The sequence below is a fragment of the Sciurus vulgaris genome (genome assembly GCF_902686455.1).
Source record: "Sciurus vulgaris genome assembly, chromosome: 3".
NCBI classification, from domain to species: Eukaryota; Metazoa; Chordata; class Mammalia; order Rodentia; family Sciuridae; genus Sciurus; species Sciurus vulgaris.
Genome location: NC_136463.1, coordinates 39066344 through 39081450, shown reverse-complemented (window position 1 = coordinate 39081450; position 15107 = coordinate 39066344). Strand labels below are relative to the sequence as shown.

Genomic DNA, 15107 nt, shown 5'->3' with positions numbered 1-15107 from the left:
ACATCTCCTACCCTTTTTATTTTTTGGTTTGAAAGAGGGTCTTGCTAAATTGCTTAGGGCCTCACTGAGTTGCTGAAGCTGGCCTCAAACTTGAGATCCTCCTATTTCAGCCTCCTGAGTTGCTGGAATTACAGGTATGTGCTACCATGCCCAGACATGTTAAAGATTTTTGACAAGAATATGTCTTAGGAGATGCTGTATACTTCCTGTGGCATTCCATCAGGAATCACATAATGTGGTAATACATAAAAGTACATTGTGGACTGGGATTGTGTCTCAGTGGTAGAGCTCTTGCCTCTCATGTGTGAGGCACTGGATTCAATTCTCAGCACCAATATAAATTAATGAGTAAAAGGTCCATCAACAACTAAAAAATATTTTTTAAAAAAGTACATCATAACATGATAGATTGGTCTTTAAGTTTTAGAATGTTTTGAAATTGTTTTCTTTTAAAAAACTATCACGTAAAGTCTCAATTGTATTCTTCCATATTCTCTTCACTTAATAAAAGTTTAATAGACCAGGAGCAGTGGCATATGCCTGTAATCCCAGCAACTTTGTAGGATAAGGCAAGAGGATTGCAAGTTTGACAACAGCCTCAGCAACTTAGCAAAGTCCTAAGAAATTTAGTGAGACCCAGTCTTAAAAAACTAAAAAGGACTGGGGATGTGACTTACTGGTAAAGCACCTTTGGGTTCAATCTTCAGTACCTAAAAAAATAATAATAATAATAATAAAAGATTAATAGCTTAAACTTTATTTTATACATGAATTATGGACTATGGGAATGTGATTTATTAAAGGCCATGGACTAAATTCCATAGCCCTAAAGATGTTATATTGTCTAGTGATCACAGATAATTTTGAAAATAAAATGAAAGCCTTAGATGTTGACCTTGGAAGATATGCCTGTATACTTATACAAAATTTGGCAAATGATTTCAGGATATTTTAAAATACCCTCTGCTGTCTCCACTCAACCAGGAACTAACCCAGTTAAATGCCTACTTTGGCTTATCTTTAATCTTTATTCTTTCCTCCTTCCCTGGCTTATTCTTTCTTATCTCTATTCTTCCATCTACCTAAGATGACTTTTTGAACCAACTCATCTGTCAAAATATTTTGTAAAGAGTAAAATTTGCCAGGCGTGTAGTACACGCCTGTAATCCCAGTGACTCAGGAGGCTGAAGCAGGAGAATCTCGAGTTCACACCCAGCCTCAGCAACTTAGCAAGGCTCTAAACAACTTGGCGAGACCCTGTCTCTAAATAAAATATAAAAAAGGATTGGGAATGTGACTTAGTGTTTAAGTACCCCTAGGTTCAATCCCTGCTACCAAACAAACAAACAAACAAAAAAGAGTAAAATTTGGTGTATCTCTAGAACTTCTGATGTAGAAATACATTTTATAGCAGTTTCTACTATAGCTTGGTGAAATTAAGTGCCTGATCATTAGTCAATGAATCTGTGTTTCAAATCTTGTTATGTTGAGGTAATATTACTAATAGATCATCTGATTTCTCATTTTTTGTGTTCTTTTTCCTAGCAATCTGCCGAGCGCTGCGTAAGCACATTGCTTGATCTAATCCAGACCAAAGTAAATTATGTGGTCCAAGAGGCGATTGTTGTCATAAGGGACATCTTCCGCAAATACCCCAACAAGTATGTCCAAATTCTTCTTACTCTGTTCCTCAAATCATTTAGGAAATGTGTAAGACACTGGAAAGTTGGCGAGGTGCAAAAAAGTGGTTAGTGCAGGGACTAAAACCTGAGTTTCACTCTGCTTTGTTAATTTTACAAGAAATGATGCCTCTTAACAGTGTCTTTGGCATAGATTAAAGTTAGTTTGTCAGAATCACTAAGTAGGAAACCTATATGTTCCAGGTTGTTTGGGCACGCTCTTAGTTTTTGCCATAATTATGATTGTGTACTTTTTCCTCAGAAATGTCTCAGTTTGAATGATAAATCATATGGTCACTGTACTATAAAAACCAGGAAGGTAACAGTTGTATTCCTTACCTTTCAAGATACCTGCTATTTCATGGAAAATTTTAGAGCATGTAACAATAAATTACCAGTGTTGGGACTTTCCTGAAATGTCATAGCTGCTCCCATATGCATAAGCAAAATCTGTTTTTGCTTCACAGATTTTTCAGATTGAGGGGATCTTAGTTTATGGATAAAAATTCTCTTTTGTGTTGATTCTAAAAGATAGCAATTAAGAAATCTGGGTGATAGGACTGGGGATGTAACTCAGTTGGTAGAGTGCTTGCCTTGCAAGCACAAAGCCCTGGGTTCAGTCCCTAGCACCACAAAAAAAAAAAAAAAAAAAAAAGAAAAGAAAAAAAAGAAATCTGGGTGAAATAAGAGCAGGAAGCTCTCAAGTGAGTATCCTAAGTCTCATTTTGCTTACAACCATGGGCATACCTTGTGCATAAACTTCTGCCTAGTGGTATGCTTAAGAATTAGTGGAAATATTTTGATAAGGTAATGGTTTATTAAGCAACATATGTGAGCATGTGTGTGTATATAATTATAATTTTTTTAGTTTTAGAAATTTTTGAAAAGACCATCATAGATTTTGCCAGAAAAGAGGAGGGTCAGGTTTCTAAACTTTTTAAAGTAAGGGTGGGGTTGTGTATCTTAATGATTGATAGAGAAGTGTGTCTGATTTGTCCCTAAGGGGTTATGATAGTTTACTAAAGAAAGCAATCAAGAGCATGGTTTAATCAGTGGTCGTAGGGCTGACTATTAAGTGGACTATTCAGTTGTTCAAATCTAACTTATTATATGGTGTCATTCTGATGTTTAAAATTATATTAGCCAAGGAGATGGATTCAGCATGATAAACATGGGCACCTTAGACCTCTAAAAATAAAAAGTATTTGAATTACTTGTTTCTTTGGAAAACCAAGTCATTAATGTGTGTACTTTAGAAGAGAAAAACAAAATGATCACTTTTATTTAAAAAAAAAAAAAAAGAGGTAGAATAAGGAACAAAGTTACAGTTTCTAGTGAACACTGTTGTTTTCTAACTTAGTTTTCCTAAAAATAAAGTGAGGTTTCTATTCTTTTCCACCATGAAGGCAAAAATGGCATAAGAGGAAAATTCTCTGATCTAGTAATAAGAAAGCTGGTTAGAAACACAAGATAGTGGTATTATCTTACATCACAGGTTAATTTTTCTTTCTGAAAATAATACCTGATGAGTTTTTATTAAGGTCTAGTTTTTAAACATAATAGGAAATTTAAGGCATTTATAAACTTCTGACTTAAAAGTTCCTATGTTCTCTCAAATAAAAAATTTTTATAATTCAGTGGCTTGGTTTAGGGTCCCTCATCCATATTTTTCCTTTAGCCTTCACTATTAAATGCAGTTCTGAGTTTTGTCCTTGGTAACCATAGTCCATTTTGTTGTATTAGGTATGAAAGTATCATTGCCACTCTCTGTGAAAACTTAGACTCACTGGATGAGCCAGATGCTCGAGCAGCTATGATATGGATTGTGGGAGAATATGCTGAAAGAATTGACAATGCAGATGAGTTACTAGAGAGCTTTCTGGAGGGTTTTCATGATGAAAGTACCCAAGTAAGTCCTCAGCTGTCCTGTGTCCTAGATCTCTTTGGAAAGATCAGGGAAAGTAAAAGATAAGCAATTTGTTTTTCTCTCCCTCTCTTCTATGTGTTTATATATAGTATGTTCATTTTTATCCCCAAAGGGATGATTCTTTTTTAGCTGTATTGATTTCTAGTATAATAAACCTACATAACTCAGATCAGTGGTTTTCAAACCAAGTGAGCATTAGAAACACCTGAAGGGCTTTTTAAATAGAGGTTGCTGGGCCTCACCCCCAGAGTCTGACTCAGTAGGTCTGAGATGTGCTTTACTGCAGTTCTTACAAGATTCAGGGTGATAATGCTGCTGCTTTTGCTGGTCCAGAACTATACTTGACAATAATCACCGTTTTTTTCCCTGTCATATAAGGATGAGTACACATTCCTGTTTAGTAGTGGCTTTGGTCCATTGTAGCAGTGATTTTCATGTGGGACTGTAGTAAAGTTTGAAAAGATTCTCTTGTCCCTCTTCCCTACCAAAAGTGAGCCTTAGGCCTAGAGAAACAGACAAATTACTGAGCCCTTCCTCCCTGGCATTTGTCCTTACAACAAATAGAAGTTCATGTGTGTTATCCATTATAGAAATGTTATTAATTTATTTATTATAGCTTTACCACTGAGCTATAGTTTTTTTTTATTTTGAGACAGAGTCTTACTAAGTTGCCTGTGGCCTTGCTTAGTTACTGAGGCTGGCCTTGAACTTGAGATCCTCTTGCCCCAGTCTCTCCAGTTACTTGGGATTACAGGCACCTGACCCATTATATTAGGCTTAATACAGGGAACACATATAAGCTAGCAGCTTTGTGGTTCAGCAGTCCACTTTTTTTTTTTTCCTCTATTTTTTTGTGATACCAGGGTTTGAATCCAGGATCTCATTCATGTTGGGTAAGCACTCTACCACTGAGCTACCCTAGCCCACCAGTCTACTTCTGATTGATTGTGATCTGACAGAATTCTATAGTCTTGACTCTTGCCCCTTTTTGACAGATGATTTCCATCATCCCTTCAAACTTTTAGCTTTGGGTAGAAATAAATAATTAAGACTTGGTCAGGAGCCAGTTTTATGCTGCTTAGCCTGTTAGTGTGTACTTTAAAAAATATGATTGATAACCTGGCCCAGAAATAAGCCATTTTTTATGCCAAAAGTACAATTTGAGGATAGGATCCTAGTGAATTTTCAGTACACTTGTATTTCAGAACACCTTTGACTGCTATTATTAGTATTATTGAGTTTTAACTTTTGTCTCAACCAAAATCAAACAGGTTCCAGGAGCAATTCATAGTTGGGGAAACATGATGTCAAGGAATAATACAATGCCTTTCACTTTATCTAATTTTATCTGTTTAGGTGCAACTCACTCTGCTTACTGCCATAGTGAAGCTGTTTCTCAAGAAGCCATCAGAAACACAGGAGTTAGTCCAACAGGTCTTGAGTTTGGCAACACAGGTAAGAAATCTAAAAAATGGGAGGGGTTGTTTTGTCTTGTTTTAAAGTGAAGGAAATTATGAAACTCTTCCCAAGAAGGTAATTTAGGGAGCTTTTTAAAAAGTAGTCTCTATTTATATCCTGTTAAAATTTTATTATTAAAACAGAGTCTCTTAATATGTTCCACTAAATTATAACTGGTTGGTATAATTTTTAAATGTGTTGACTGGCTGTAGCTTTCATGATAATTCATGAAAATTGAACTTAGATTCTGTAGTGTTAATGGTGGATATATTTATATGGAAACAATGTCAAGTCTGATAGTACCCTCTCCTGGGTGACTTTGGTTTTCAAATACAGTTTTGTGCAGAGATGGTATATACCTCAGTAAGGTCTCATGTATGGGTTGCCTTTCTCTTGGAGATAATTTTAAAGTGCTTCTGCTGCTTCCTTGAATTTTTAGGTATTTTTGGCCCTCCTTGGAATTATATGCTATTTTGGGGGAGAAGAAAAGAGATTCATATGGATTATGATTTCAGGAATGTGGCTACTGAACTTAAAGACCAGGTCACCATTTTGGATCATTGGAATTCAAAATAATTACTTTTTATAGTATAACTAGTATAATAACCATCAGTCCATCATGACTTAGTGATTTTCTTTATTGAGTTTGAGAACGGGTTGGCTGTCAGAATTAAGATGTATAGATACACATGGAATCTATTCAGATTTTGAATTTACTGTTTTTCTTCTTTTTATCTCTTTATAAATGATATGTATTATTAAAACTTAAAAGTCCTCGTATAGAGCTTTGCTTAGTTCTCAGCTTTCCTGTTACTGATTTTACACATTTAAAATTTTTTTTTGTTAGAGCACTCTGAAATCTTACCTATATCAAACTGAACATTCTAGACTTCTGTCTAGCCCCTTGATTAATAACTCTCACGTTATTTGTATCTCTTCAGATGAATTCAAAACAATTTCTTTTTTTCTATCTTTTTTTGTGTACTCTATTTCATGTTTAATTTTAAGCTTTCAAGTAGTTATATAGAATGACAGAATTGGAGCAATTTACATTCTGTCAAAACAATTTCTAAAAGGAATTTTGACCTTGCTCCCTCTCTGCTCACCTGTAAATAATCAAGAAAGTGTCTTTGGTTGTTGCCTGCATTCTCACAAATTCTCAACTCTCTCTCTGTCTTCATTGTTAAAGCCTATGTGTTTGTATTTAACAGGCAGCCTAAGAGAGCTATGTTTGGTTTCTTGTCAGAGTTCAAACTCAATCTCACTATGTATCAGTATTTATAAAAATTTGAGATAGTGTTTAGAGAACTTGCTTACAGATAGTATAAAATTTATCTGTAAACCAAGCCAGATTAATAGAAAGCTGGGTACCCGGACTCTTGACACTAACAGCCTCACTTTTATTAAATTACATTGACACTATCAACCAGTAAAGGTTATCATAAGAAAACTATCCTTTGTTGTTGTTGTTGTAGTTATTAGAGTTATTTTTTTAATTGTATTTTCTTCTTTATGATGCGCCATCAAATTTCTAACAAGTTTTGGATTTTCTGGTGCATTTATGTGTATTTACTGCTCTTCTAAATGCCTTACCTGAGTGACCAAGTTTGTTTTTTCTCACATTGGTTATTTGATACCTTAGAGTCAAATTTAAGGTTCTCCCATGGAAAGTGTTCAGGTCATTGTGGCATGCATTTTTCAGCCTCTAGTTTTAACTTGTGGTCTTTAGCCATAGATTTCATTTTCATAAGTTTTGTTAAATGCTCTTCTGGGGTAGGACAGGGTATAAACAAACCATTCCTGACTCTAGACCTTGTGGGGACTAGTATAAAATCTTAGTAACAGCCATTTGTGTAGTGCTTACCATGTTTCAGGCATTCTTTTAAGCACTTTACATATTAACTTAGTTAATTCTAGTAAGTGCTGGTGCTGTTACTATTCCTGTTTTGTAGATGACAAAATGAAACACTGAGAGACCCAAGCCCAGGTGGTATGTCACCAGGGTCTATGTCCTTTATTTACTATACTATCCTGCCCCTCTAGTCTGAAGGTTAAGAATGATTTTGAGAATACATATGTCCTGTCTGAAGAACTATTGCCTATAAGTCACTATGTATAAGTTCATTTATTAATTAGTTTTAAGAGCTTTGTGTATGATCTTTTTTTTTTTTAAGTGTTAGAAACTTTTATTTCCAGGAATCACGGATAAGCAACAGGTCAAATTTAAACATTCTATTTGAAAGAGGGGGGAAAAAAAAAGAGAAATGTACCAGTGTCATTCAAGTAGAAGTTTCTAGAATGAGCAAAAGTTGCACAGTAGTAGTTATGACCTTTAACATTTTGTTAACCTGAAGGACATGTCCTGTGGTATATCTTGCTGGTGGGAATTGTTGAAGAAAAGCACAACCTACTACCAGTCACACAAGTGAAGCAGCGTCACAGCGTTTTTGTTTTTTATTTTCTAGCCCCCCAGCTGAAATACTCTGTACTACTCTATCTTTTGCTCCAGCTCTTTATCTTATGAAAAACACCCACACCATCTAACCGTCTCTTGTCCTAACCAAAAAGTGCTCTGTAACATACGCCAGGTGCTGCCTTGTCTGCTGTGAGTCTAGAGACAGCCAGCCAGGATTTCATTACCAGGACCCTTCACACACTAGAGGAAGCGTGTTAAGTCAGCCACAGGTCAAGATGTTGAATATTTTCTCTGCTGGAACTATTTCCCAAACCTTGCTGCTCTGCCCTGGAAGGGGACCTACCCTGCGTGTGCCTCCAGGAGTGTGGAAACTGTCCACCTCAGAGGGGAGGTCACGTAATGTGAAAAACCGCTGCTTGTGAAGGGGTGTGATATCGGCGAGGCTTGAAAAGCAACATGGGAATATCAAACCTATTTAAGTTGTTCAGGTTAAAATATTCAAATCCAGAGTACCACTGAGAGATCTAAGAGGAAAAATATGTGTGCAGAAATGGTTTAATTCACCTGCGTGAGTCAATCATATTTAGTAAGTGGGTGGAACTAGAAGTGAAGTAGTGAGCAGAGATGAAGGGAGGAAAACAACAGTGAGAGTCAATTCAAAGTTCGTTCACATGAACTGAAGAGCCTCAGTTTGTATTCTTGCAAGATAACGACACAGTGTCATGCTTAATGTGCCATGCTGCCTCTGGTCTCCTTATGAGGAAGTAGTGAAGGGCTCAATATTTCAGTGGTAATTTCAACTCTGTGGCTCCAGCTCCTAGACAGTAGCACTCTTGATTCCGTGTCTTGTCCTTCTTTTGAACTTTTCCCACTTTTCCATGGTTTTGGTTGGATCTTTCTCCTTCTTGGTTTTATTCGGCATGGCTGGTGCGGGCCGCCGCCGCCGCCCTTGCCCCTGCCGCCGCTCGACCCCGCCGCAGCAGCGCCCCCGCCCCGCCGGCCAGGGACTGAGTCGTCCGCTCGCTCTCGCTTCCCCTTTTCCAGGCTTTCAGAGACTGCGGCAGCCGCGGCGGCGGCCTGTGTGTGATCATTTTATGTTTCGCTATTCATAATAAGCAATTTCTCTAGGCTTATCTTTTCTGTCCAGTTAATTAATGATGTCTGAGGAGTTGTCATAAGAGTAATTAAGTATATTTATGAAAATCTTTTCCACTGAAAGTTTTCTTTTTCTCAAATTTGTAAGATAAGAACCTAATATTTATGACTGATGAGTATCAACTTAAGCACAGTGTGGTCCATTGAATTGTTTTAATTTGAGTTGATTGATAGGATTCTGTTTCTGCCACTTTACTCTTTCAGGATAAGATTGAGCAAATTCACTCTTTTCATATGTTCAAACTTTGTTTCCAAGTGGAGGCCTATGTGAGGAAGTTTCAGATTATTATTTATTAATACTTCCTCAGGAGTAAATTATTCCTTCACCCCCTCCCTAAAAAATGTAAATAAATAAATAAAAATTAAATTAAAATTAATTAAATTGCATATGATTGATCACTCTTTCCTATTCTTTAACTCTGGTATTTCAAATACTAGAGAAAGTTTGATATGACTTATATATACTTATTTTCTTTATATATATGTAAGCATTTCTGTTAGAATAATGCAACCTATGAATGTGATAAAATTTACTATTTTAATGCTTATGATATACAATTAATGCTTAATGATATACAATTTTATATATCACAGTATTCTTTATGCTTTTTGTCTTTAACACATTATGAGTACAAATTAAACCATATGCAACTGAGAAAAATGATTTGAAACTGTGTAGTCAAAACCACAGGGATCTTTTTGAGACTCTGTATAGCACCCTGAAAACTGAACAAGAAGAAAGTGGTTTATCATTTTATAAAGAAGATTGATGTGATATGAAAGCACCTGTTTGCTATGTTCAGCATAAGAAACACTGGGAAAACACTAATCACAAAGACTCAAGAACCAAAGTTGCATTCCTGGTCTAAAGAGTCATGTGTTTAAATGAAGTCTTGTTCATCTTCAGAATAAAGTTGGATTTAGAAAATTCCAGCTAATTACTGAGGGTGTTCAGGGTAAAAACTGCCTTTGATGGCATGGATTATACTATTGACAAAATGTCTTTCATTTTCCAAATATAGCATAAAAGAATTAAAGTTCTGATGTGAAGACTACTGATGGTTATTTGCTTTGTTCTGTGTGCATGAGTTTTATTTTTTAAAAATGCAGCAATCACATATGGAAGATAGCACCAACAGGTCTACCAAATGAAAATACATTAAAAAAAAAAAAAAAAAAAAAGCCTACCAATCTGTTTAGCACTTCATGATTTAGAAAAGTAAAGATGCTGAAATTTGTCCTGGGAAAACTCAAGGAACTTCATGAAAAGACTCTTGGGGATGAGATAGGTGCTAAAGTCAAATGAGCTGGTGTATATGAGCCACCAGCCTAAGAATCTGTTCAAATTTAGACTTTTAATAGTAACCAAAAGTCCTCTTTGTGATGGGGGAGGCAAAAAATGCCCATCAGAGTGGCTGTTGATATTGACAAATATCTTAAGCAGCTAAATCATGAACCAATTTATCTGCTTACTTAGAACCATGTGGACTCCCACATATTGACCTTTTAAAGACATTTGTGAGTTTTAAATATAGAAATTAAAACAGGGATTTACTTTTGCCTTCAATAATCTGCCATTTGAACAATTTCATATTGCTGCTTTATGGGCATACTGTAAGAAGTAGATACCTGGATATTTGTTGATACTTTGAGGTGATCATAACAGTGCATAAAAAGTAGGAAGAGGAGAAGGAGGCAACAATTTAAATGTTCATCAATAGGGAATTAGTTAAAATGGTGCATTGATATATATACAGTAGGAAACTGCAGCTCGCTATGTCAATAATAGCAACTTACAGAACTTGTATGTTATATGAAACTGGCTGTTATAAATGTGTGTTGGGGGGAGCTATCTGGACAAATATATACCATTACTACCAGTTAAGGCTATCTGGGGAATGGGAAAATGAGGGAGGGGTTTGGATAATTGGCAGAGGTTTCTTTTTATATTATACACTTCTAAACGGTAGTATGGAATTGGTAAATTTTTTTTAGCCATGAGCATAAGTATAAAATTATTTAAAAACCATGCCAACAAAGAAAAACCACTGAGTTCAATTGCCATCCCTTTTGAAAGCCCTTAGTTATTACATGCTATCTTTAATGTTGTTTTGATTATTTAGATAGTGCCTTTCACACTATATTGTAATGATTATTTTTTCTGTGAGTTCCATAAAGTCCGGTGCCATGTGGAATTTCATTTCTACTACTTAGCCAATGTCTGCATAGGAGAAGCGTCTGCATATTTTAGTGAAGAAAGAATGAATGGGTGAAATATATGTAAGATATGTGCTAGTATTTATAGCAGTTTTTTTAAAAGTACCTAAAAGTAATTGTCCCAAGGCCATCTCAACTAGTTTACTTTCTTTATTTTCCTCTTTCCAGTTTCCCTTTGAATTTGAGCCCTAGGACTAATCTCAAATTATATTCAAGGAATTCCTTTAAATATTAGCAATTATAGGATTATGACTGTATAAGACTTGTAATATGAGTCTCAGTGAAACACCTTCTTGATAACTAGTTTGCATAAATCACTACAACATTGCCTTGATAAATCCAGCAGTTTGGGTTTCTGTATGAATAGTGCGATCTAAACCTTCTTGCATTTGCCTTTTCATTAGGATTCTGATAATCCTGACCTTCGAGATCGGGGCTATATTTATTGGCGCCTTCTCTCAACTGATCCTGTGACAGCCAAAGAAGTAGTCTTATCTGAGAAGCCACTAATCTCTGAGGAAACAGACCTTATTGAGCCAACTCTGCTGGATGAACTAATCTGCCACATTGGTTCTTTGGCCTCTGTGTACCATAAACCTCCCAATGCTTTTGTGGAGGGGAGTCATGGGATCCATCGCAAGCATTTGCCAATTCATCATGGCAGGTAACCAGTTGAACTAAGTTTGAGTGAGAAGTGACTATTTAGACAGAATTGGTTTCCTCTTGCTTTTTTAGCCTGGATAAGAACTTGCTATACATTTTGCAAGCCTGCTACTATACTGCCCCAGGAAGTCCCTCTGTATTCCAATCTAGGAGTACAATAATCTTTAGGAAATTATGAAGTCCTTCTAGATTGGTAAAATCTGAAAGTTGCCTAAGTCTGTAGTAAGATAAGGCTAAAAATATTTCCAGAGTTGAAAACTTAGCAAAAAGCCAATACCTTCATCTCTTAATTGTAGCTTTGGTTGAGACTTATCAATAAAGTTGGTAGATACTGCTTTTCTTACACAATAAAACTACTAATGAAACAATATTTACAGAATCATCTTATATAAACAGCCCAAATTTTATGTAGTTTTAATTGGGCATAGTTTTTAAGTTACCAGTGCTTTTTTTTTTTTTTTTTTTTTTTTTTTTTTTTTTTTTTTGCCAAATTAAATTGATCAAATCAGTAAGGAAATTCTGTTATGAGCAGGCTTTCAGGTAACATGGAGCTCTTGCTTTGTAGCTACCTTAAAATTTTAATTCAGGAGGGAAAATACTCTTAGTAAATCCTTATAATGCATATTTTAGAAACTTTTCAGAATCTTTATCAATCACAATGTCTTAAAGCTTAGTAGAATTTGCTCCAGAAAGGACTGAGGATGTAGCTCAGTGCTGAAGTACTTGCCTCATATGTGTAAAGCCCCAGGTTCAATCCACAAAGAAAAAAGGAAGAAAGAAAAATTTACTCCCAGAGTAGTTAGAATAACTGGGTTTCCATTAAATGAATGTGTTGTACCATTGTTTAATGTATATTTCTGTTTAAGTAGTTCATGAGTGGCCAAAAGCATAGAATTTATTCCTTTACAAATTGGTGTAGTCAACATTTTGGCCTTTATTTTAACAGACTATCAGGACAGAGGAGAGAAAAAGGAAATGGCAACACCCAAGAAAGTTAATTATTAATCTTTTATGACCGTTAGTTGAGCTGAATGTTTGGTTGTAGGTCAGTGCTATGATTTTAACCCCAAGGAGATGTGTGGATTCACGAAGATTAGGCCTTATAACAGATTAGGGAATTTGTCCTTGAAGGCAAGCATGTGCAATATTCTCTAAATATGACTGTGTATTTCTAATATTTCTAATATTCTATGTATCCTAGTATTTCTTCTGGTTTGTGCTTCAACTTTTTACATAGATGTGGATTTTCTATTTTAGCTTACCCATGTAACTATTTGTATGCCATTTAATCTGGCCTTCTGATAACTTTTGACCTTCAAACGAGAGGAGGAAAATAAATCAACGAACCAAAATAACTTTTTTTTTTTTTTTTTGCGGTGCTGGGGATCCAAAATAACACTTTCTGAACACAAGGAAAGAATTATTACTTAAACTATCTAAAAGAAACACAATCTCATATATAATGTCATTATCTGATTAATAATTGTTCCTGCTTTTTGTTTTTGGCTTATTGTTTCCTTCATTTCAAGGATTTCCATTTGTTTTTTGTTTTTGTTTTTTTGAGAATCTCTCTTTGTTGAAATGATCTTTTGCTTCCTGCAGTTGCTCTTTCAGCTGCTCATTGGTATGATCATTCATTGCCTGCATTTGCTCTCTTATCTCATCCTTTGCTTCATGAATCATCTTAATCATATATAATCTGAAGTTTCTTTTCTGACATTTCTTCTACCATACTGTCATTGGATTCTCTTAATATAGAATCTACATTTGTTTGGATCATTTTCTTCCCTTGTTTTTTCATGTTGTTCATGTACCTTCTCCACTAGCAGTGTAGATCTCTGGGGTATTGCAGTTTCCCCCCTAAAGGCTTATAGTGACCCTATAGGTTTCCAAAACCTTTTCTTTAAGGGGGAGATGAATATTAGCAGTGCCCAGTTCAGACATGCAACTCTAAACCAAATAGCCCCTATGAGGATGTTAACAATATTGTCATAATAAACAAAATGAATTCAATTATTATCTTCAGTATAACATAGATTTGCAATAAGGTCTACAGTTTCTAATGGAGGACAAGGAGGATGTGGAGGGGTGTAGGATGTAGCTGTTAATGGGATAAGAAAAGAATATATAGAAGTTCTAGATAATAGAGTGGGAGTGTAATCAAAAGAAGTTGGTTGTTAGCATGCAAAAAAAGGAGAAAGAGACTGAGAGAACAGGTAAACAAAAGGAAAAGAGAGGGAGAAAAGTAAAGAAATAAAAACTTAAAAATTTTCAATGAGGAGAAAAAAGAAAATCTACACTATAACAGTCATATAGTAGTCCAACCTCTCAGTTTTCAGTAATCTGATATATGAGAGGTACCTGACAGTGAGCTTCCAGTCTCTAGCAGGTGTCTCAGGATGAGTTTTGCCCCACCTAAAGATGAAAGATATGGCTTCCAGGATTATCCAAGATGGCCGCTCTGGGTGTTGGCAAATGGGGGAGCTGCAGCTTGGGGTGTGGGCGTGGTCGGCTGGAGGTCTTGGAGGCAGGGTGCAGTTGGTCGAGCAGGAGTCCTGGAGGTGGGGTGTGTTCAGTTTGGTTGCAGGATCCTGGAGGGTGGGGTGCAATCAGTTGGTCTGGGGGTCCTGGTGATAGGGCATAGTCAGTCAGTCTAGGGGTCCTGGTGACGGGGAGCAGTCAGTCGATGTGAGGGCCTCAGAGGCAGGGAGTGATAGGTCCGGCCGAGAGATCCTGGAGACAGGGCTTAGTCAGTTCGGCTAGGGGTCCTATGGGGCCTGGCTGTTGTCTCAAAATGGTGGCAGCCATGTGTAACCAAACCTGCAGGTACTTCGATAGTGAACTTCCAGGCAACAGCAGGTAGCTGGCCTCCACTGGTGGTCTGCGGTCAGTTTGCTGACTGCTGTCGGACAATCGGGAGGTTAACCTCGGGCGGTGGGTGATGGGTAGGTAAAAGGCAGGTGATGGATAGGCGAGAGGCAGGCAAATGGCGGATGATAGGCGCCTGACAGTGAGCAGTCTTGCTTTTTGTTTTTAAAGGATATACAAAAATAGGAAAAACACCTTTTCATACAAGTGGGGATGATGCTTTGCTGCAAGTGACATATTACCTAACTCTCTTCTGCTGTATAAGGTTAATAAGTATACACTTTGATATGAAATAAAACAGCACTTAAAAGCTTAATTTTACCTCATAAAAGGTTTAAAAATGCTTATTTCACTGTATCTTTTAAAATCACTCAGTAGAAGGAGACATGTTCTCTTAATATACTCACAATGTTTAATACTTAAACAACTGCTCTCTGGAGGTGAGGTGGTAAATACTTGTCTAATTTAGAAAAATTCTCACCTTTTAAATATATTGCTCTGGTGACATTTATGCAGTTATTTCCCATGAGGTCACGATGGGAAACACTTTCATATTAATTTTCTTGTATTTTCCCTTTAATAAGAATGTATACTAATGATTTATCATGTTCTTTAATGTATATCATGAATTTACAGGCTCTTTTACTCCTGTTATCTAACTCACTTTTTCTTGTCATAGTACGCTTACTTCCATTACAGTGAAAAAAAAAAATATGTGCATAAC

General features: G+C 36.2%; 1 protein-coding gene across 5 annotated transcripts in view; it reads left to right on the top strand.

Annotated features, from left to right (window-relative positions):
- Nucleotides 1-15107, top strand: part of AP2B1 (adaptor related protein complex 2 subunit beta 1) — a 114160-nt gene that overhangs the window by 42342 nt on the left and 56711 nt on the right. For all 5 annotated transcript variants that reach the window (XM_079133555.1, XM_079133556.1, XM_079133552.1 and 2 more), the window contains 4 exons: nt 1546-1661; nt 3423-3588; nt 4963-5061; nt 11257-11516. In XM_079133555.1, coding sequence (XP_078989681.1) covers nt 1546-1661; nt 3423-3588; nt 4963-5061; nt 11257-11516 — 641 coding nt within the window. The remainder of the gene's footprint in view (nt 1-1545; nt 1662-3422; nt 3589-4962; nt 5062-11256; nt 11517-15107) is intronic.